General features: G+C 40.5%; 3 protein-coding genes across 5 annotated transcripts; 1 reads left to right on the top strand and 2 right to left on the bottom strand.

Annotated features, from left to right (window-relative positions):
- Positions 1 to 610: 610 nt before the first annotated feature.
- Positions 611 to 1,260, bottom strand: LOC129769304 (60S ribosomal protein L39). The gene is made up of 3 exons (XM_055771459.1): positions 1,205 to 1,260; positions 999 to 1,102; positions 611 to 926 (listed from the first exon to the last, which is right to left on the bottom strand). Exons 1-3 carry the CDS (start codon positions 1,205 to 1,207, stop codon positions 878 to 880), a joined length of 156 nt encoding a protein of 51 aa, XP_055627434.1. The 5' UTR covers positions 1,208 to 1,260; the 3' UTR covers positions 611 to 877.
- Positions 1,261 to 5,650: 4,390 nt separating this feature from the next.
- Positions 5,651 to 7,249, top strand: LOC129768413 (uncharacterized). 3 transcript variants are annotated; one of them, XM_055770058.1, is made up of 3 exons: positions 5,651 to 6,405; positions 6,460 to 6,810; positions 6,873 to 7,249. In XM_055770058.1, the coding sequence occupies exons 1-3, from the start codon at positions 5,749 to 5,751 to the stop codon at positions 7,152 to 7,154; spliced, it is 1,290 nt and encodes a 429-aa protein (XP_055626033.1). In that variant the 5' UTR covers positions 5,651 to 5,748; the 3' UTR covers positions 7,155 to 7,249. The 3 variants fall into 3 exon arrangements, with proteins under 3 accessions (XP_055626033.1, XP_055626031.1, XP_055626034.1); XM_055770056.1 differs by having other exon boundaries at positions 5,651 to 6,810; XM_055770059.1 differs by having other exon boundaries at positions 5,651 to 6,810; positions 6,863 to 7,015.
- Positions 7,196 to 20,447, bottom strand: LOC129768412 (coiled-coil domain-containing protein 22 homolog). The gene is made up of 5 exons (XM_055770055.1): positions 20,093 to 20,447; positions 19,859 to 20,030; positions 19,432 to 19,798; positions 18,765 to 19,372; positions 7,196 to 8,008 (listed from the first exon to the last, which is right to left on the bottom strand). Exons 1-5 carry the CDS (start codon positions 20,140 to 20,142, stop codon positions 7,436 to 7,438), a joined length of 1,770 nt encoding a protein of 589 aa, XP_055626030.1. The 5' UTR covers positions 20,143 to 20,447; the 3' UTR covers positions 7,196 to 7,435.
- Positions 20,448 to 22,094: the final 1,647 nt, after the last annotated feature.

Genomic DNA, 22,094 nt, shown 5'->3' with positions numbered 1-22,094 from the left:
AACTCGAAAAATCATGAAAGTTGCACCGATAGCTTTCACTCGGTTGATGCTGTCGACTTGCTCGGTATTCAGAATAGTAAAATAGAGCTAACGAGCAAAATTCTTATCGACTCGATTTCTATAATATGACCGCACAGATTGACATATTTTTTCAGAATCTGTGTAAAGAAAATCAATTTGAACAGCGATAGTGATACCGAAATCCTGAATATCAGAGGCATTACCGAAGTTTTTCTGAAAGGCTGAAATGGAAAGTTTGATAAACTTGAGAATATATCAATCACTAATATTATTTCCCCCTGCAATATCATTTCCTTATGGTGCGTTTCCATTAGGATCAAACTCGACGAAATCCAATGTGAACACAGATTGTTTACGTGATTTTTTTATCGCAAAATATATACTTTTCTGTTGAATATTATTCTACTCTTGTGAATAAATCAACTGAATAAGCGAATGAGACGAGACAAAATGAGATAATTCATTCATTTATTTCATCGAGGTACTATGTTCACCTTAAATTTCTGTGATTTCTTTCAATTTCATCCCATTAGACCAAATCGATTAAAACCAGGATTTCTTTCATTTTCACACGTTGAAAAACGCCATGTTTTGAATCCACAGAACCTTCATTTCCGGGCTTAACACTTATATTGTTTTCCATTCAAGGAGACAATTACTCGTATAAATCGCAACACTTGGTTCTTCGAGGCAATCGGTGAATATTTTCAGTAAATACCTCGCACTAAGTCCACTGCATCATAATTACTTGGACCTGAAACTTTACAGAGCGGAGAAGCCGGGAATTGAACATCCTGTGTGGAAGTGTAGTATACAGAAACATGTAACTGTAAACGAAAGATCCTGGCCGTGAAGCTTACAGCTTCAGCTTTGTACGTCTCCAGTGACGGCGCTTGGCGTTGTACCTGGAATAAAATAAATAATACAAATTAGTCATCCGGAGATCATTACGAGTACACAACAGAAGATAAACTTACCGGATAGTGTTTCCAGTGCGCATTCTGATCCACTGTGGAATGGGCCTGTTTTGCTTCAGCTTTTTCGCAAGCTTCTGCTTAATTCTGAATGTTTTGTGGGCCGACTGTAATCAAATGAATAAAACAAAAACGTAATCAAGATTAATTATTATCATTAAACACTGAATTTCCAGAAAATACATAGGAAAATCTTTATTTGTACGCACCATCCTAAATAAGTGTCTTCACGTCGCTCCGATGTGACGGAAAAGAAATTGTCAGTGCAACGGAAGTGAGTCAACGCATTGCTGTATGTTTATGTATGTGATGCGAACGCAAACTAGTCTTGGGTCGACATGCCATCTTGTGACGAACATGCGAGTTAAATACAGTAAAGGATTTCCTATAGAGACTAAATGAACCACTCGCTTCAAACTTGCACACATGCAGCATTTGTTTTCTGTTACCGTTGTATATAAAGGATTTTTTTTAATTCATAAATATTCATCAGAAGTACATTAGAGTTTTCGACGAATAAATAATAAATACTACTCTTGAAAAAAAAATAGGATGTTGTGTCCAAGACATGACCGCATTGTTGACGTAAAACTACGCTGTAGTTTATTTCAAGTCGCTTGTTTACAACTGCGAATATTTTTTTTAATGCTACGAACTTTTAGAAATAACCATTCTACCAGTTTGGTCGCTCTGAAATATTTTTTTCTTGTAGACTCATTTGACGATTATCCCCTCCTTGTCAACACGTTCGGATCGACATGTTCACCCGCAACAGCGCAATACGTTAAAACGCACCCAGATACACACACAAATATCCATATATCGATGGCTTGAAGCAATTAAATATGCACACACTAATCTCCGTTTTGCGCTCTTCTCAACAGAAGCCCTTTTTGTTAATATTGCCGGTCTATATCAGCTTAGCTGTCATCCTTTGCGGAGAGAATTTTGCTACCGTCATGCTAAACCAAATCACAAACAAAATTCCAGAACATTTATTTTCTTGATGAGCTGACGATAGCCTTGCTTGATGGTTCCCCACACAATTGTGTTGCTCAGAACCTTAATGCAATGGCGTCAGTTTGGTGCAATGATTAGAATGCTAGAGACATCAGCGAGTCAGTAATTTGGTCGCGTCCACAGCTCAAACCGAAACTAAGACATGTGAGACTTTAAACTTCTTCAGTTCATTCGTCTCTAACCTTCAAAAAGGCCATTGGAAAACTTTAATTTTTGCTCGTATTACTCTTCCACTCCTCACCGTCCAGGACACAACAAATGTATGGGAAAATGGAAACGCTTATAGTTTTCATGAATTTTAACCATTTACACACCATGGGATTGTAATGTATAGCATATCAAACAAATCTTAGGGAATTCCGATTCGTTTGGTATGTAAATCGCCAACTTCCGTTCACGGCAAAAAAAAACCCTTTTAGTCGACCGGTTTCGGGCTCGATGTTGACCATCTACGGACGATGTCCGACTGCTTACAACAAATGAGGGGCTCGGAATTTTCTTTATCAAGTTTCTCTTTAGTTAATCACCTCTATTCCGGTACACGTTCGATTGAATTTCAATCCGTTCGGCGAATGGATCAATCCGATCGAGTTCGAATATTTCGCTTTCTACCCGTTCGCCTCAAATCCTAAAGGGCTGCGATGAAAGTTTCGAATTCGAACTTTCATCGCAGCAGTCAGACAACTGTGAAACCAAAACAAAAACAAAAACGGCAAATTGTTGTGAAGTGTTTAGTATATTAATGCTTTTTCCAGATACAGCATTCGTCGAGCCATACGAATCCTTTTTTCGAGCGGATAGTGCGTTGTTTTTGAATGTGAGATGTAAGTGTTTTAGTGCAGGTATTTTGGAGCAGCGCATATACGATACACGAATTAAAATTGATTTCGGCCAACTTCATATTCAACTACAGGTCTGCTTTGTCAACTGTAATCCCATGAAAAAAACGGCGACGCTAATATTTTCACTCCAATGAAAAAAATTAGGAGGCACCAGTAATCTTAAACATTGTTAATAGTTATGAGAATCATAGCCGCAATCCTGCAGTGTACGAATTCAGATGCGAAAAATCCGCGTAAGTTTCTGCTGATGAGCAAACTTGGTGACAACGTGATAATTTTTTCATTCTTTTCATTGTAGTAATTAAGGAATGAAATATCCTGGCTATTCGAAACTTATGCGATGACAATTTAGAGAATCAAAAATTTATCGCTTCTTTAGCTTCTTTGGTCGGTAATGCGGAAAATTCTTTAGTAACCGATTTAACTAGTAGAGGAAGAACAATTCGGATCAGCAATGGTTCTTCAACATAGGAGACAAAATGACAAAAGTGAATAATTTATTCGTTGTCTTCAATAATAAAACATTTCAAATTATAACGTGTATATCACCACACGAATAGTTGACTAGAGTTGTACATATTTTAAAAAATGGCTTGGGAACTGTTCAACGAAAGTTTTCGGATTCGGTTTTTTTGTTTTTGTTTTGGTTTCACAGTTGTCTGACTGCTGCGATGAAAGTTCGAATTCGAAACTTTCATCGCAGCCCTTTAGGATTTGAGGCGAACGGATAGAAAGCAAAATATTCGAACTCGATCGGATTGATCCATTCGCCGAACGGATTGAAATCCAATCGCCGAACGTGTACCGAAATAGAGGTGAATAACTTTACTGCAAAAACGTTTCAATTTGAGTTTGCTATAGAATTCGATAGATGAGATTCTGACATATCTACAACATTGTCAAATACAGCTGGGAATATGTTAGCAGCTAAGTTATGACCAAAAGAGAGAGACGATGTAGAGAAATCGATGATGTCACATAATTTTGAGCTCCTCAAATATAAAACGGCTATGTACTGGTGTAGTATGCGTCGAAGAGAATTCAGATTATTGGATGTTTCGTTTCGTCAAGTTGAAGTGAAGCCTTTCTGACACAGTTTTGTTGAGTTTTGCGTTGTCCCAGTTAATTTGATGGTTTAGCCCCGTAGAATGAGCTGCCACACTCGATTTGTTAGGTCGCTTATTTTCAATGGCGTTTCTTTATTCCCTCAAACGTACTTTAAGCTTCCGACGGGTTTCGCCAATGTACACAGCCGGGCAAGATTTGCACTTAATCTCGTAAATATCGGACTTTTCATCTGGCGGAATCTTCAAAAAAAACAATCTGGCGGAATCTTCGGAAAGACACAGAAGATCTTTCAGCGTATGGACACTCTTGTAGGCTGTTTGAATGCCATGTTTTTTTCAGGATCCCTTGCATTAAAATCGTCACTTTCGGATAAAATGAGAAACTAATCCTTTGAATGTCTCTCTCGACTCTCGACTCTCGACTCTCTTCATCGATATTCTCTACCGTAAATAACTCAGTAGTAAAAGCATTTCCTGATGTGTTCGACGGCCAGATTGTGGAGGAGAACCTCGTTCATAAAACTATCTGACAATACTGCAAAATTCGTCAATAAAGCAGTTGTCGTCTAAAGAGAAAATCAATAAAGTGAATCGATCAAAACAAATAGGTCCTTTCGGACAGTTAGGCCTGAATTGCTCTCTATTGTATTTGGACTCCGGTGGCGTTGATTCGTAAGTACCCAAATTAGTTATTATTTCCAGCGAATTCAAACTTTGTGCTTTCATTATCTCACATCACATATGAGGGGCTCAGAATGAAAGGGGTGTAAGTGATTTGATCGATTTCTCTACATCGACTTTCTCTTTTGGTCATAACTTAGCAAATACATTCCCAGCTATATTTGACAATGCGTAAGATAGGTCAGAACCTCATCTATCGGATTCTATAGCAAACTCAAATTGGAACGTTTTTGCAGTTGAGTTATTAACTGAAGAAAAAGTTGACGAAGAGAAATCGATCATGTCACTTACACCCCTTGCATTCTAAGCCCCTCATATATTGTGCGTCTATTCCCTAACTGGACATGCCCGTTTGAAATAGCCGCACTTGGAACGGCCGTAAAAATAGTCGCGTTTGCTGTTGACAGATAAATATGTCAAAAGTGACAAATCTTATTATCGTCATTGCTAATTATTTATGTTTTGCGAGCATTTTCGTGATATTTGAAAGATCGATAGCAGCATGGAATATTCAATTATTGAAAACATACAACATCATCGGTCTAATGCAAAATGTAATTGTTTATACAATTACTACTTCCTGGGATTATCACGATCACAACTAGGTGAAATCTACAAGAAGTCCAAATCAACCATCAGTTTCTAGATTGTGGACTATGAAAAAGTAGGAATAATAACTCTTAGCACACGATAGAGCACTTTCCGAAAGTTAGTTGCAAACAGACGAATCTGGTTGATCAACTTCTACCGGAGTTCTGGAGTCTCAATCAGCTCAAGACATTTTGATTTGTGATTTGTTTTTATTTTGTGTTTTGACATTTGGAACAAAGTTTAAGGGGTGATCAGCAAGATGTTTGTATGAATTTGATCACCCCTCGTAGAAAACGACGATTGAAATAGGAAGCTGAAATGACCTCAGAATCCAACAGTCAAGTAAATTCACAATACAATCGAAAATCAATAATCTACTCACCACCGCATCATCTAGTTCACGTTTCTGGTTTGTTTACGACATTTGACACTACAGTTCGACTAAATACTGGCAACACTGCGTAAATGCTTTCATAACACAAAGTTGTGCTTCTCATCTTTCGGCAAAATTATTTTAAACTCGGATGATAGGAACAATCAGTTGCTAGTAAAATGTTGAAACACGTTTTAAAATCTAGTTCAACGATTCGTCTGGCCTGCACCGGTCGCCGAACATTCCTTTCGGATGCATATCCTTGTCGAGAAGCATGGCAAGCTCGGCTTACCACGCCGATTCTCGCGAAAGTCGATCACGAAGCTCTGTACTTTGAGCTGGAACAAAAATTTCAACACAAAAACAAAGTGTCCGCGATAGATATAGACATATATGCCAACAAACTGGAGGATGACTCTCACATGGATGAGATGGCAGATTTGATGTATAAGTTCCGCCTGACAGAGGAAACTACCAACGGGCTCGATTCGACCCAGCATGCAATTGCCCGAAACTACATCGAGCATAGTCACTATTCGGAGTTGATTGAGCTGCTCAACAATCGAATTGCGTACGGCGTATATTTAGATGATTTCACCGCTAATTTAGCACTCAATCGGCTGATCACGACCAACGAGTTTAAGTGGGCCGCCCGAATCGCAACATTGCTTGGACTGCAGGAAGACTTCAGCAATCCCATCACACGGTCACTTTCGCTTTACGCCTGCTATCGGTACGTGAAAGGGGGAAGCGTTGAGCATTTCGATGACTTGGTCCCACCCGCACCGGTCGATTCTAGTGCACCAAAGAAGAGCAAGAAAAAGGATGAGATCAAGGTGAGGATGAAATTTTTGCGGAACGAATACTTTGATGATCATTTTGATATCAAGGATTCGAAGCTGCTGCTAGGGAAAACGTTCTACTTATTGGGGCTGAATAGCGGGGAAGGAGTGGTCGGCAATAGTAGCCGATGGCTCGGTTTGGTTTTACACGAAAAGTATGATAAAGCGGTTGAGGTGTTGGAAGCTAACCAGAAGTCCGAATTTAGTGGAGAAATAGCGAGCCTGGTTGAGACTTTCTTAGAAAATGTCGAAGATAAAGAAAATGAGCAATACAAAAAGTTGATCGATGCTGTTGGAACATTGAAGGTTGTTAATGATAGTTTCGAAAAAATGCTTCTCGATGACATTAACAAAAGTGTTGCTGAAAATGAAAAGAGTCTGATTGATGAACAAAAAAAGGTGGGGAATAATAATAAGCTTTATAATCGCTTAGGATAACATAATGATGTAGATATTTCCAGATTTACAATGATTGGAGCAAGTTGAGACAGCAGCGTCTTGAAGAGGAATTGGCACGGTTGCACCGTGTTAAAAGAATTCAGGAAATGGAACGAACCGCCCGTGAAATGGAACAGGAGGAGCAAAAGCTATGGTTCTTCGAAAATGAAGACAAAATTGATTTGCAAATCGACAGTAAAAAAGTGTTCTATCCCAAGCGTTGGTTTGGAAAGAAGAAGAAACCACGGGTAGTGAACGAAGGATACATCCCACCGGAGATCCGTCAAAGATACGGTCAACGATAAGCATGGATAGGAGTGTTCTTTCAGCACTGAAAACAATCGAGAGCATAAATAAAGCTTTTAATGGGCACTTTAATAATCATGAGTATCGTACCATACGTTTTGTTTGGATGGCTCTTTACGCTTCTTACCAATTTTGGAATCATAGTCCTAATCACATTTCGTATAATTTGTTTTTCTTCCTACGCAATAGATGGTTAAAAAACTTATGCCAACTGGATAGTTTCTTTCAATTTTTCTACTAGGGATGCATTCTAGAAGGGTATTCATTCGTTTAGATACAACTACTGTTGCCGGGCTTGCTCCATTCTGCGTATGCTTTCTTCTAGACGATGGCTCTCATTTTGCATCTCACTCACATCATTGGTGATCTGTGTCAGATTTGCCGCCGTGTTTCTCGTTTTCTCATTTTCTATTTGATCCTCTAAGTCTCGTATCTCCCGTTTGATTGAACCCGTTTCCTGCACCAGTCCAATCAGCTCGGTACAATCCGAATGTAGCGTAACCAACAGTTTGTACGCTCGCTTCGAGTGTTCATCCTTCTTGGCGTTTCGGAAGATGAGATCATCCGTAACAGTGAACTGGCGATCCAGCTGGCCGGTTATGGTGTTGATCTCTTTCTGCAGCGTGCGTGTGTCCTGCAGAATTTTGTCGATGCCGTTTTTCTGCTTTCGTATGTTCCCAATGATCTCCAGGATCCGGCTCGTGTACGCCGTTCGACTGATGGTTTTATTCAATTTTTCAAACTCTTTCTGGAGCCGGGCATGCATGGCGCTCTTGGTTTGCAGGTCATTGATTAACTGCTCGCACTTTTGCCGAGTCGACTCGATTTGGTTCAGCGTTAGCTGGGATTTCGACTGCAGAGGATATGAGAGACAGTTTATTGGCTTCAGTCATGAAAATTAGCATAGTTTGAGATTGAGTACGATAGTGTTCACTACAGTTTTCAGTATTTGGCCAAGAATTGCAACCGTTTTGCAGTGCAACTCCAAGCAACATAAAGCGATCTCGAAGTTGATCGTTGAATACCGTTAAAAACACCTTCAAAGGGGTGACACCCACGACCATAATCATTAGGGTAGATAGGGCAATATGACCAGGTGATTAGACCACCTTTCGTTTGGGCTTGTTATTGAACAAATAACACTTATTTCCAACAATTGTGTTAGAAACGCTCTTATTAAGTATCACGTGAAAACCGTATTCAAGTTCAATTGTTCCATAAAGAAACTAACTGACCCGGCAAACTTCGTCCCGCCCAAAATTTATTTTTCGTTATCACATCCACGTTTTCTAATTCTTTAAAAATACCTTTTACTATCAAAATCCTAGTACTTCTACCAAAACTCGTCATTATAATATCAGATTATTTTCAGACACAATTCTCGTTCAAGATTTTTCGTCCACTTGCAAATAACATGTTTTTCCGTTACATGGAATAAATGTTTGATACAGAAAATATGATAGAATAAAGACAGCCCCAAATCGGACAATTCCTCTCTCGAGTTCTGCTCCTATCAGCACATTCGGCGATCCATTTTTATTTGTATAAAAAGAAGACGACATAGGAGTGCGTTTTTTCACATTAAAATCCATTTCCACTCTCGAACGAAGATCAATTTCGTTAGAACAGACATCAAATGGACTAACAACGCTTGTTAATATGTAATTGTAGAACATATGCGAATTGAATTTTTCGAATTTTCTCATTTTTCTTCAGAGTTTTCCAAAAATTTTCAATTGCCATGTTTGGTTGAAATATGTCTTAATTTTTATGGGACCGCCTCTCCATTCCAAAAGGAGGGAGGGGTGTCATAACATCATAGAAATATTTATCGTACCCAAAAACCCTCACATCCCAAATTTGGTTTCATTTTCTTGATTAGTTCTCGAGTTATGCAGAAGTTTGTCTTTCACTTGTGTGGCAGCCTCCCTTTAGAGAGGGGGAGAAGTATCTATTCACCATAAAGACGATTCTTGTCCCCTAACATGCCAAATTTGGCTCTATTTGCTTGATTATTTCTTAAGTTATGCAGAAATGTATGCTTCATTTGTCTGGCAGCCCCTCTTTAGAGGGGGGAGGGGTCTCGAACTATCATAAGAACCTTCCCCGGCCCCAAAAACTCGGTTTAGTAATTTCCGATTCCATAAGAATCAGAAAGACAGACATTAACCCCATTTTTATATATCTAATCAATTATATCTGTGTTGGAATATAACGGTTCTCGTTGCACTCCCAACTTGATGGTCTCTATTTCAGCCGGAGATAGCATGTTGTGTGATAAAGTTGCTCGTCTCTGTGTGTAGAGTTTATCTAATCGTGAGAGCTACTCGTTGAACATTTCCAACACTGTTGGAACCATGTGCAAATATAATAGCAACGAATCACAAATTCATTCAACTCTCTCGTCCCGCGTGGTTCGTTGCCGTTGGCGGCTTGTCGATACAAACTATTGAAGTCGTTTAATCGCAGCGTCATTTGCATATGCAGCATTGCCGTGGTGATTTCGTGTGTACGTGCACTTTTCATCGTGTGGTTTGCGGGCTGAGCCCGTTGACTAGGGGACCACTCTTGCAGCCATTTCTTTAACCGCTGGCTGCTCGCATGTACTCCAGTCCCAGGACCAGCTCCAGTCCGTGGGCCCTCAGGAGATCGCATGAATATTAGGTTGTTTCAAAAATTCTGACCCTCAATTGCCAATCGCCTGGTATCATGCTGAATAGAGATCCTTAATGGTTTTCACACAGAAGAGAAGCCTCATCATGCGCGGATTGCTATACCTGACATACACTGTGTCGTTTATATGCTCACACGGAACAATTGTGCCCATCATGCGCTATCGTTATTATACGCAGGCTAACGGTGCTCGCATGCACCCTTCATGAGCACTATCGTGTACGCCGCTTACGTAGGGTGCAAGACTGTGCTCCGCCTTGCTTCCACCACTCGTTGGGGTTAGGACCAGGCAAAAATATCAAACACTAACGGGGGGTCGATGCTCTCCTAGGGCATGGGATGCCGTTCCTCCCATCATTAGCTGGAGGATAAAACGATTCGTTAGGGCAGGGGATAACCCCCAGAAGGTGCAAGCGGTGGTGAATGAGGCCATACGTACGTACTGACTATACTAACAAACGCATTGTCTATACTAACGGGTCCATCACTGATGACGACTCAGCCATTGGGATACTCGACAGTAATGCTAAGACTAGCATGAGAGTTCCCAATGAGTTTAGCATTTTCTCGTGTGAAGCTCTCGCCATTGAGTTGGCATTGGAGAGCGTCACCGATGCTAATAGCATCGTTGTTTGTTCGGATTCGGCAAGCGTCCTCAAAGCTGTAAAAAGGATCCATTACCAGTATGGGTATACCTGGTAAGGACCTCATTAGAAGAGCGAACAATTCCATTCTCCTCATTCGGGAGGCTGTTCGTTTGACCTTGAGTAATTGTGGGGACCATAATAGGCACGACTCCCATTGATCACTACACTACTATCTAAGCGGATCTTGTCATGCTCGGTTCCTTGGCATGAGTTTGATTTTAGACGCGTTAACTCTCAGACACTCTAGACTCTTCGCTTTGTGCTTAAGTCTAGTGTAAAGTTTTGCTACCGTCTCAAATGTTACACAAGTTACAATCCCTTACACAAGCAAGTACATAATTCCACCCACTTAACATAAAATACCGTTTTTCACACTAGCTACCTTATGTCTTCTGATAAATTATATTTGTGTATACTTGCAAAACTATAATCATTTGCAACCAAGTACTGTTAGTTATGCTTAACTATATAAATTTTAGCCAATATCGTTCGTCGACCTGTCATTCGCCATATTTGTTGTTTTCCCATAGCAAAGTGGCTAAGAGCATTGTCCACAGTTATTATCAATTTACAAAGCGTAAACGACTGAAAATCTCCGGAAAGTAATAAAAACTAAACTATACAGATACGCTGCATTGATTTAATAGTTTGTTCAAATCTTTTCATTGCAAATTCGATGGGTTATTACCAATATAAACATGAAGGGAACAAGGGCAGCCATATTTCTACTTGTTTCTTATGCTACCTAACATATTTCATTTGCTGTCTTGCGACGAGTGAAACAAACGCCGGTCAGAAACGCATGCAATATGATAGGTCGAAACTAGCAGACGATGTGGAAATGGTGAAAATCGGATGTTCCGTTCGAAAGGCGGCCAAATTGCATGGAATTCCGTATTCAACACTGCGTGAAAAAGTTTTTATCAAAATCTTTAGATCAGATCATGGAAAAGCAACCGTTCTCGATGTTACGGAAGAAGAACAAATAGTTGAATGGCTGCTAGCCGAAGCAAAAGCTGGATTCCCCGTGGACACAAAGAGATAACTGTTGAGCGTAGTAACAGTTCGGTTGAAAAGTTTATAAGGTAACACACTAAAACTATTTTTTTTATGCAAAATTCAGCGATTCAAGCGATCTTGCAACTTTTCGATACAATTTTTATAGAACTCTTTCGGTTTTTCCTCAAAATAGGCCTCAGTTTCGGTAATCACTTCATCATCGGTCTTAAATTTCTTGCCAGCGAGCATTCTCTTCAGGTCTGCGAACAGGAAATAGTCGCTGGGGGCCAGATCTGGAGAATACGGTGGATGCGTAAGCAATTCGAAGCCTAATTCATACAATTTTGCCATCGTTTTCATTGATTTGTGATTTTTCAATTATTTTTCAAAATAACAAAAGTTGCTTCACTCTCAATGCTGTAACTCTAAATAACAAAAGTTGCTTCACTCTCAATTCTGTAACTCTCAAAGCAATCGACCAATTGCTGTCAAATTTTGATGGTGCTTTGTGATAGTCAAGTAGATTTTCGCAAGAGGCGCCATCTAGACGTCAACCTTATGAACTTTTCATCCGAACTGTTACATTAAGTGAGAAAATTAGCTTGTTCCAATCCGATTAAAAACGGGATACTGGTTCAAATCAACAAATCAGGAGCTGGTTTCACGAAATCCATGAATATTTCGAGGAAGAAGCGCTGTTCAATGTGTTGAAATTTCCGGAACAGATGTTCAATTTAGATGAAACAGCAGTACGTACAAGACCTACAAAAGAACTGGTTTTAGCTGGTTCCGGCCGAAAAAAGTCTCCAAGCAAACGTAATTAACACCGATTGAGAATCTTACACTGCACCGTTTTGTGGAAACGCAGCCATGCAGGTAGCGGCAACGTTGATGGCAGAGATTGGTCGAAAACTGGGCCGCAGTAAGAACGGGATCGGATTGGATGTCCCTGATTGTTCCTATTTGTCAAGTATGTTTTTTGCCCTTGGCTTGTTCAACAGAAAATATCGGTCCATATTACTCTCATTCAAAATTGACATAAGTCACATGTCTCTTGCTTGCTTGACGATGCTGCTATGCAAAAAAACATAATCCTGGTTTGTCTTCCACAAAATTCCACTCAAATTATTCAGCTGCTGGACGTCAGCTTTTTCAAACCACTCAAAAGCCGTGGATAGAATAACGAACCTACAATCGACATTGATCAACGATTCCCGGCGACGTGGATTGTATCTGTTAGATACTGATGCTGTTAATTACTCAGGCTTATTGTAAAATCCAGTAAAGCATCTTGATCACAAGTTATGTTACCAATAAATAAACGACGTATTACTATTGTAATTAATTCGATTATTGATTTCGACTCATTTAACATGTTTACAACATAAAACATTATCAAATCTACTACTTAAAACGATTCATTATTATAACAATTTGATTATTTGAATTAGGAACATCAATTAACGGAATTAGGAAAATTACGTTTTTGCCGGTTGGAATTAGGACCAAAAGGTGCAGAACATTTTCCATCATTACAAGTGGTTTGAATCATTCGCTATCCAACTCTTGACGAGTAAAGTTCAGTGTCGGTATTGTGCGTTGCCACTTTTGCTATTGTGCTATTGGTACGAGTGTATCGTGTACGAGTGAAGGTCATTGCTGTCCGCGACCTGACCTTTTGTGAAGTGGAACGAAGGAACAAAGGAAGCAGCGCTCTTGCAGCGAGCCGGATTGCGGCTGTTGAACTGATTCGGCATAACGGGATCGCCATCGCGTGACTGTCGCAAACGGGATTCATCAACACGTGGCTGCGTAAGCTATTCTTGCGCTATTGTGTTGTCTCCGTAGCGCGTAGCCTCTGTCTCTCCCTGATTAGGGCAGTAGAGCGCATTATTGGAACAACTTATATATTAAGGTACACATATTTATTATTAATATTATTATTCAATTCATTTGTTCATTGTTTAATATTATTATCATAATTTTTTTTTTTGCTATTTTTTTTTTAAGATTATTGTTAAAATCAATAATAATTTAGAAATAAGACAGAAATTTTTGTAAAATGGAGAATAGTGGAGGATCTCCAGAGATGGAGATCTCCGATAATGAATCTCATACAAGATCTGGGAAAAAACATAAACGAGTCCCTCATAAGGAAGATAATTCTTCTGGGGACGAATCCGCTCATCCTACCAAGCCCCCCTCTAAGAAAATTGCAAGCCTCCCTTCTCAACCCACTGTTACTTCCACTCCCCCTCTCCCATCATCGATTTCGCTTCCCCCTTCTGATGTTTCCGATCCAACCCAATCCTCGTCCTCGTCCTCATCCTCATCCTCGTCCTCGTCCTCGTCCGCGTCTTCCCCCTCTGTTGTCTCCGCTCCACGTGTCAGAGTTTATCCAGAAGATGCACCTGGAACTGGCCCTTGGGTTGTTTTCCTCCGGCCAAAACCGAAAGGAAAAAACCTTAACGTGATTCAGATCATGAAAGAGCTGGCCAGATACACTTCTGTATCTGAAATTCGCAGGGTTAGACCGAACAAATTGCGAGTTGTCGTGAATGAACGGAAACACGCAAACGAGATTGTTGCTGATCAACATTTCACTCTCGAATATCGAACATTTATACCCTCCCATAACGTAGAAATTGAGGGGGTGATAACTGAAACGGGTCTGACGAGCGAACAAATAAAAGCAGAAGGAAAAGGCAAGTTCAAGAAGCTCCCCTCAATGGAAGTGAAAATCTTGGACTGTCGCCAACTCGGGAAACTTTCCCATGATGGGGACCAAACTAAATTTACGCCGTCCGACTCGTTTCGAGTCACCTTTGCTGGTGCCGCCCTCCCTGACTACGTTATGGTGGACAAATTGAGACTACCTGTGCGACTCTTCGTGCCAAAGCCCATGACTTGCAACAAATGCAAGTCAGTTGGTCACACTTCGGATTATTGTGCCAACAAGGAGCGCTGTGCCACTTGCGGAGAGCAACATGAGGGGAAATCCTGCAGTGCGACTGAGCATAAATGTCCATATTGCGGGGGATCCCCACACGAGCTCTCAGTTTGTGAAAATTACAAGAGTCGCTGGGAGAAACAGAAGCGCTCTTTAAAGGAACGCTCGAAGCGCACATTTGCGGAAATTTTGAAGGGCGCTTCGCCACTGACCCAACAACAAGAACAACCAATCTCAACACACAATACCTTTTCCACGTTGCCAGTTGATGAAATGGAAGCGGACGCAGCTAGCGGGGGCATCAGAGGCAAAGACCTCTGTATTGTCAGCTTGTATTGGCCTCCGAGAGCTGCGGTTAGCCGCAAACAACTTGATGACATGTACTCACTCCTTCCTGAGCCACGATTGATCTTGGGAGACTTCAACTCTCACGGAACTGCCTGGGGGGAACAGTACGACGACAATCGTTCATTGTTGATATATGACCTTTGTAACAGCTTCAATATGACCGTTTTGAACACTGGGGAAACAACACGTGTACCTAAACCTCCTGCTAACCCAAGTGCTCTTGACCTCTCGCTTTGCTCGAATTCACTATCGTTAGATTGCAAGTGGAATGTAATCCAGAACCCCAACGGTAGTGATCACTTGCCAATCAAAATTTCCATCACCATTGGGTCGAATTCTTCTGAATCTATAAACATGGCATATGACCTCACAAGACACATTGACTGGAAAAAATATGCGGACGCGATTGCTCTAGCCATCAATTCCAGAGATGGTTTACCTCCATTGGAGGAGTATAACTTCCTTTCTCGTTTGATCTATGACAGCGCGGTTCGCGCTCAAACGAAACCCATCCCAGGTTCCACCATTTCCCGAAGGCCTCCCAATCTATGGTGGGATAGCCAATGTTCCAAGCTTTATGTAGAAAAATCGAATGCATTTAAAGCTTTTCGGAAACGTGGAACCCCTGAAAATTTTCAAACGTATTTAGCCCTTGTAGATCAATTTAAAAACTTAATCAAAGGGAAAAAACGAGCTTATTGGCGAAATTTCGTGGGAGGTTTGTCACGAGAAACGTCAATGAAAAAATTATGGGAAGTGGCTCGAAACATGAGAAATCGCTCTTCAACGAATGAAAGCGAAGAATATTCACATCGATGGATTTTTTATTTTGCACGGAAGGTTTGTCCTGATTCCGCTCCTGTGCAAAAAATTGTTCGAGATATACCACAAGGTAGGTGCGATCTTGATTCCGAGTTTTCGATGGTAGAATTCTCTCTTGCTCTGCTCTCATGTAACAATTCTGCTCCGGGATCGGATAGAATTAAGTTCAACTTGCTGAAAAACCTCCCTGATGTGGCGAAACATCGCTTGTTGAATTTATTCAATCGGTTTCTGGAGAATAATATTGTTCCAGATGATTGGAGACAAGTACGAGTTATAGCTATTCAAAAACCCGGAAAACCCGCGTCCGACTTCAATTCGTACTGCCCAATAGCAATGCTGTCTTGTATACGGAAATTGTTGGAGAAAATGATCTTGTTTCGCCTTGATCGATGGGTTGAAACGAATGGCCTACTCTCAGATACACAATATGAGTTCCGCAGGGGCAAGGGAACGAATGATTGTCTTGCGTTGCTTTCTTCAGAAATTCAAATGGCTTACGCCGAAAAAAAAAACAAATGGCTTCAGTATTCTTGGACATAAAGGGGGCCTTCGATTCTGTTTCAATAGAGGTTTTGTCGGACAAATTACACTCTCGGGGTCTGCCACCTCTATTGAATAATATGTTATATAACTTGCTTTGTGAGAAACATTTGAACTTTTCTCACGGAGATTCGGCAGTAAGTCGGGTCTCTTACATGGGCCTCCCCCAGGGCTCATGTTTAAGCCCCCTTTTGTACAACTTCTATGTAAGCGACATCGACAATTGCCTTACACAAAATTGCAACCTAAGACAACTTGCAGATGATGGAGTGGTGTCTGTCGTAGGATCAAACGAATCCGACCTGCAAGGACCCTTACAAGATACTTTGAACAATTTTTCAACCTGGGCCATTGGGCTAGGGATCGAATTCTCCACGGAGAAAACAGAGATGGTGGTTTTTTCTAGGAAGCATAGACCAGCAAAACCAAAGCTTCAACTTTTGGGTAAACCGATCACTCATGCTATGTCATTCAAGTATCTTGGGGTCTGGTTCGACTCCAAATGTACTTGGGGGCCCATATTAGGTATCTGAGTAAAAAATGTCAACAAAGAATAAACTTTCTCCGTACAATTACCGGCACCTGGTGGGGAGCCCACCCAGAAGATCTTATAATGTTGTATCGAACAACTATTCTCTCAGTGATGGAGTATGGCAGTTTCTGTTTTCAATCAGCTGCCAAAACACACCTCATTAAACTCGAGCGAATTCAGTATCTTTGTCTCCGTATCGCGTTGGGATGTATGCCCTCAACGCATACCATGAGTCTCGAGGTTTTGGCAGGCCTACTCCCACTAAAAGATCGCTTCAATTTATTATCTCTTCGGTTCTTCATCCGGTGTAAGGTCATGAACCCATTGGTGATCGAAAATTTTGAGCAGCTGATCGAGCTAAATTTTCACTCCGGATTCATGAGTTCATATAATGAATTCATCTCCATGCAGGTTGATCCTTCTTCGTATATTCCCAACCGTGTTTGTTTCCCTGACTACATCAATTCCTCTGTGCATTTTGATCTGTCCATGAAGCAAGATATCCATGGATATTCAGATTACCAACGATCGAGGATCGCTCCAACGATCTTCGATGAAAAGTATGGGGGTATCAATTGTGATAATATGTACTTTACTGATGGGTCCACTATAAACGAGTCCACAGGATTTGGAGTGTTCAACGAATTTTTTAGCACCTCACACAGTCTTCAGAATCCTTGCTCAGTGTATATTGCTGAATTGGCAGCAATTCATTGGGCGCTGGACAGCGTCGCCTCACGACCTGTTGAACACTATTACATTGTAACGGATAGTCTTAGCTCTGTCGAAGCTATCCGTTCAGTGAGGCCGGAAAAGCACTCGCCGTACTTCCTTGAGAGAATACGAGAAATTTTGAGTGCTTTATCCAGACGCTGTTATGTCATTACCTTTATCTGGGTCCCTTCACATTGCTCCATTCCGGGTAATGAGAGGGCTGACTCATTAGCAAAGGTAGGTGCAATTGAAGGCGATATTTATCAGCGTCAAATCGCCTTCAATGAATTTTATTCTTTAGTCCGCAAAAATACCATCGCTAACTGGCAACGCAAGTGGAATGAAGATGAATTGGGCCGGTGGTTTCACTCGATTATCCCTAAGGTTAGCCTCAAACCGTGGTTCAAAAGTCTAGACTTGAGTCGGGACTTTATTCGCACCTTCTCCCGACTCATGTCCAATCACTGTTCGTTAGATGCACTACTCTTCCGTTTCAATCTTGCCAGCAGCAATCTCTGCGTTTGTGGCCAAGGTTATCACGACATCGAGCACGTTGTTTGGTCGTGCGAGGTGTATCTGGTCGCCAGATCGAATTTAAAAAACTCCCTTCGGGCCCGAGGAAGACAGCCCAATGTGCCGGTGAGAGATGTGTTGGCTCGGTTAGACCTTGATTACATGTCCCATATATATGTTTTCCTTAAAGCTATAGATCTTCGTGTGTGATTGCCCCTAAATCCTTATACCCTCCTTTCCTTCCTTTGCGGGTAATTCGTCCCCTTGCTATAAATAGTAGAATAAGTTGAAATGTAAATACACTATAGATATACGAATAGATTTATAAATTGAGTGTTCATCAACATTGTTACAATTTCCTTATATCCCATCCTTCTCCTAAAAATATGTCACCCTCCTAAACTCGAGTACACCGCGAGTAATCGGTTTTCCACCTTACTAACCATAGATGTAAGAAAATTGTTTATATATATAGTTTTAAAATTATATTTAAGAATTCGGCTCCTTTAAACTTAAGTAACTGAGCCTGTAAAAATAAACGAATTAAAAAAAAAAGTGGTTTGAATACAGCAACGCTTCCATTCATATGTTTATCAGTAGTAGAATAAATACCCAGCAAGTAGAACATTTAAGAACATTATATACGCGTAAGCATTAATTTTTGGAGTACACAAACGTTAAATATTGCCTTAGCTGAGCTGAGATGGGTACTTTATGGTACTAAGAATCGATTCAAAAAATCGAACATAGGAATGGAAAAGATCGATCTTCTAAATATTCATTCAACATCGCTAAATCCTAAGCCCTTTCGGAGACTTTTCTGGATCCCACTGAGACACATCCACAATCAATACCCAACACAACTTACCAATTTATCCGAATTATAGCTCTCGAGCGTTTCGACAAGCGGATTTCGGTGTGTTTCCCATTGATCCTGCAGCTTTCTCATTCGATCCCCCGCGGCTGCGATGATGCCCTCCAACTTCTTAACATTCACCTCGGTGTTCTCCAGCAGAATGTGTGTTCGTTCTTTCATCTTTTTCTGCTCCTTCAGTTTGCCAACCGCTTTCCGGCAGGTTTCCATGATTTCGCTCACGCTCGCTCGCTCGCTTTTTAGCGCATTAAACTCGTGGGCATTTCGCTCGATATCTGCTCGGATTTGGTCCGTTTCGCCCTGTAGCGTTTCTAGAGGCGTCTTACCTGGCTTCAGATCGGCTATCAAATCGGTCACGCTTGTTCGTTCTATCGTTTTCGAAGATTCAACGGGGTGCTCCGAAGGCGAGTCAGGATGATTTGTGCCCTTGGTTGAGTAGAAACTTTGCAGTTTATCCACGGATGATGAGAGTCTCAATTGACAATCGATCTCGTCCACAGACTCGGGGTTGTTCGACTTGATAGCTCCATCGTTGGCAGCGATAATCGAGGGAACGAAACTGTCCTCATCCAAGCTTTGATGAGACCAAAAATCCCTAATTTCTAATAGCATGAAAAAAAAACGTTCAAATTTTGAAGAATAAATAGAATTTCTACTCTACCTGCAGCGACATCTTTATGCGTGACAAATGGAATGCTAAGTTTCTTAGGCACAAACCGCCGAAAAGCAATTTTTGCATCCATTGTATTTGAACTACTAGCGGTATCGTGTTCCGTGCTATTCAATCCGCTCAACGCTCGCATGCGACAGAATTCCGGCATCCACGGTGCCTGAAGCTCTGATTGCAGATTAGCAACTATACGATTCTCCAGTTCGGTTGTTTCATTCAGTGGTTCGCCGGGGGCCCCCGATTTGTTCACCGCTTCCTTAGGGAGCCGTTCAATCAAGAACATCAGTAGTCGGCGCATCTCGGCCACATTGGAGTAGAGGAAAGTTTGATAGCCTATATCTCGCCTGTAGCCGATGGTCTACGAAATTAGAGCAAATTTCTAATATCATAATTTTGAAGAGAAATACCAGAACATTACTCGACAAGCTTCTGCTAAACTCGCAGTAACGGTGAATCGCTGAGCCATGCCTGGTGGCAACGTCTTCGGCAGGTTCAAGCTGGGATCAATTAGCGCAATACATTTGGACACAATTTGTACCAAAAGTGTTGGGCCGAATTCGTCCAAATTTCTAACATCTTCGTCCAGATTGCTACAGAGAGAAGATCACCTGATGAAAATCTTAAAACCATTTATGGATCTCCCTCAACCTACCATCCAATTTGCCGCAGCGAGTGAAGTATGATGTTATCAATTTCATCCATGTTTGTGCGATTTGCGGTTGTATTTCCGGTCAAGATGAAACCTTGCAAGTTGCTTGGAAGATTCCAATCGAATCTTGTCAGCGGATGTCACAAGAAAGTGGGACGATACCTCTCAAATAGGACTAACGAGAGCCATTTATCAGAGCAAAGTCACCGACGATAACAATACACATACATAATTCCCACTGAGCGGTTAAAATCCCATGTAATTCTGAGAATGAGCCACTGGATCAATGAGATAACAATCAAATATGAAGAGATGCAATGAACGAAGGTAGAGTTGATTAATAACAGAATATTTACTTAGCTCGATCAAATTTTGACAGATATACGATTGCACTGTATACACAAACATAAGGTAACATACTCCAGGGTGATTCCGTCATTTCTATCGATGTTGTCACAATCATGGCAAACTATTAACGCACACCGTGGGACCAAGCGGAATAGGATTATGGTAAGTGCGTTAATTTGTCTTGAAATTATTGTATTTAAAAAATAAAAAGGTTTCCTTCGGCTACGCTTCAATAAATGTAGCTGGATAGTAATGACGTCACATTGTTTCATTCAAACCGGTTGTTCATTATAGGGCGTATTACCTTGTGCGAGTACACCGTATACACAACCAGTATATCACTCATACTGTTTTTGCAGTTTCCAACACATACAAATATAGATGGAAATAAATAAGGAGTTTTTAAAACCCGTTATAAAAACACTCACGTCTCACCGGTATCATATTGCCGGCAGATTGGATTATAAAATGTTTAAGTGCGATACACATCCAACGTTACCGTCACCGTTCCGTCAACTATTCGTGTTGACGGCATTGACGGTTCGTCTTCCAATTCGCGTTACGGTACTGAGCTTCGTTTACTAGTTTAGGGGAGCGTCAAAGAATAATAGATTTTCAGGTTCATATATAACATCATATGCCCTAAATTTTGGTTGGCATATAATGCGCCTAATTGGCATATGCATGCAAAAGTGGAGGCCATATACATACATGACAAATGCTTACCGAATTAGTTTGGATGATTATGCATCTTTGACCGACTATAATAGCGATTATGTTGATATTGAATTGCGATCTAATATGAATATATTCATGAATTGTCAACGCACCTAATACGACTTTTACCATACTCATATACGATTTATTACAGACCTTTAAAAAAACAAATGACGCAAAATATTTTCGTAAAATGTTTATTATAGCCTCACGAATAGCCATTTTTATATATGAGTATTTATATTTGTAGAAATAATAATTATTAAATTTACTTGTGTTGGGAGCTGAATATAAATGTTTAAAATGGCACAGATTGATGTTTGGTGAAAACTGATCCGATGTGGGTTCTAACTACGGTCGTCTGTATTATCGCTTTGCTGCATGTTTCATCGAACATCAGCAATTTCGAGTGCTGATATTCAGCAGTCCATTTTTGTAAATCCATAAAAAAATCTATGGTTTCCTGTAATAGATTGAAATTAAACACGTTTTATGAAATCATTAAAAATTAAAAATAAATTACCATCATCAATGAAGTCATTGAATTGCTCTATTCCTGCAATTGTTTTGTTTTGGTGATTCATTCAACATTCCATTTTCATCTGTTAATTGGTTATGAGTTTCGCTCATATTTGTTTCGATCCGTTTAGCTTCTCTCCAGCGGTTGCGATGTTTTGTGAGTAATCGACTATAAGAGCCACTTTTTTTAAATTTAATTATTTTATTCTTCTGTATGTGTTCAGACATTGCTGTTATGAAATTTAACTTGTGAATGTTAAAGCATTTCATTGACATTTCAATATGATGTCATATGTTCTTTATTACGATCTCATATGATTTACTGTTTCATGATTTTCTTCAGCATACAACACGATTTACTGCAGTACTGAATCGATCTAAATTATACGCTTATACGACATACAAACTGCATCAGCGTAAT

The sequence above is a fragment of the Toxorhynchites rutilus genome, chromosome 2 (assembly GCF_029784135.1).
Source record: "Toxorhynchites rutilus septentrionalis strain SRP chromosome 2, ASM2978413v1, whole genome shotgun sequence".
Taxonomy (NCBI): Eukaryota; Metazoa; Arthropoda; class Insecta; order Diptera; family Culicidae; genus Toxorhynchites; species Toxorhynchites rutilus.
The sequence above is the reverse complement of the archived record's forward strand: the minus strand, read 5'-3'. Positions and strand labels throughout refer to the sequence as shown.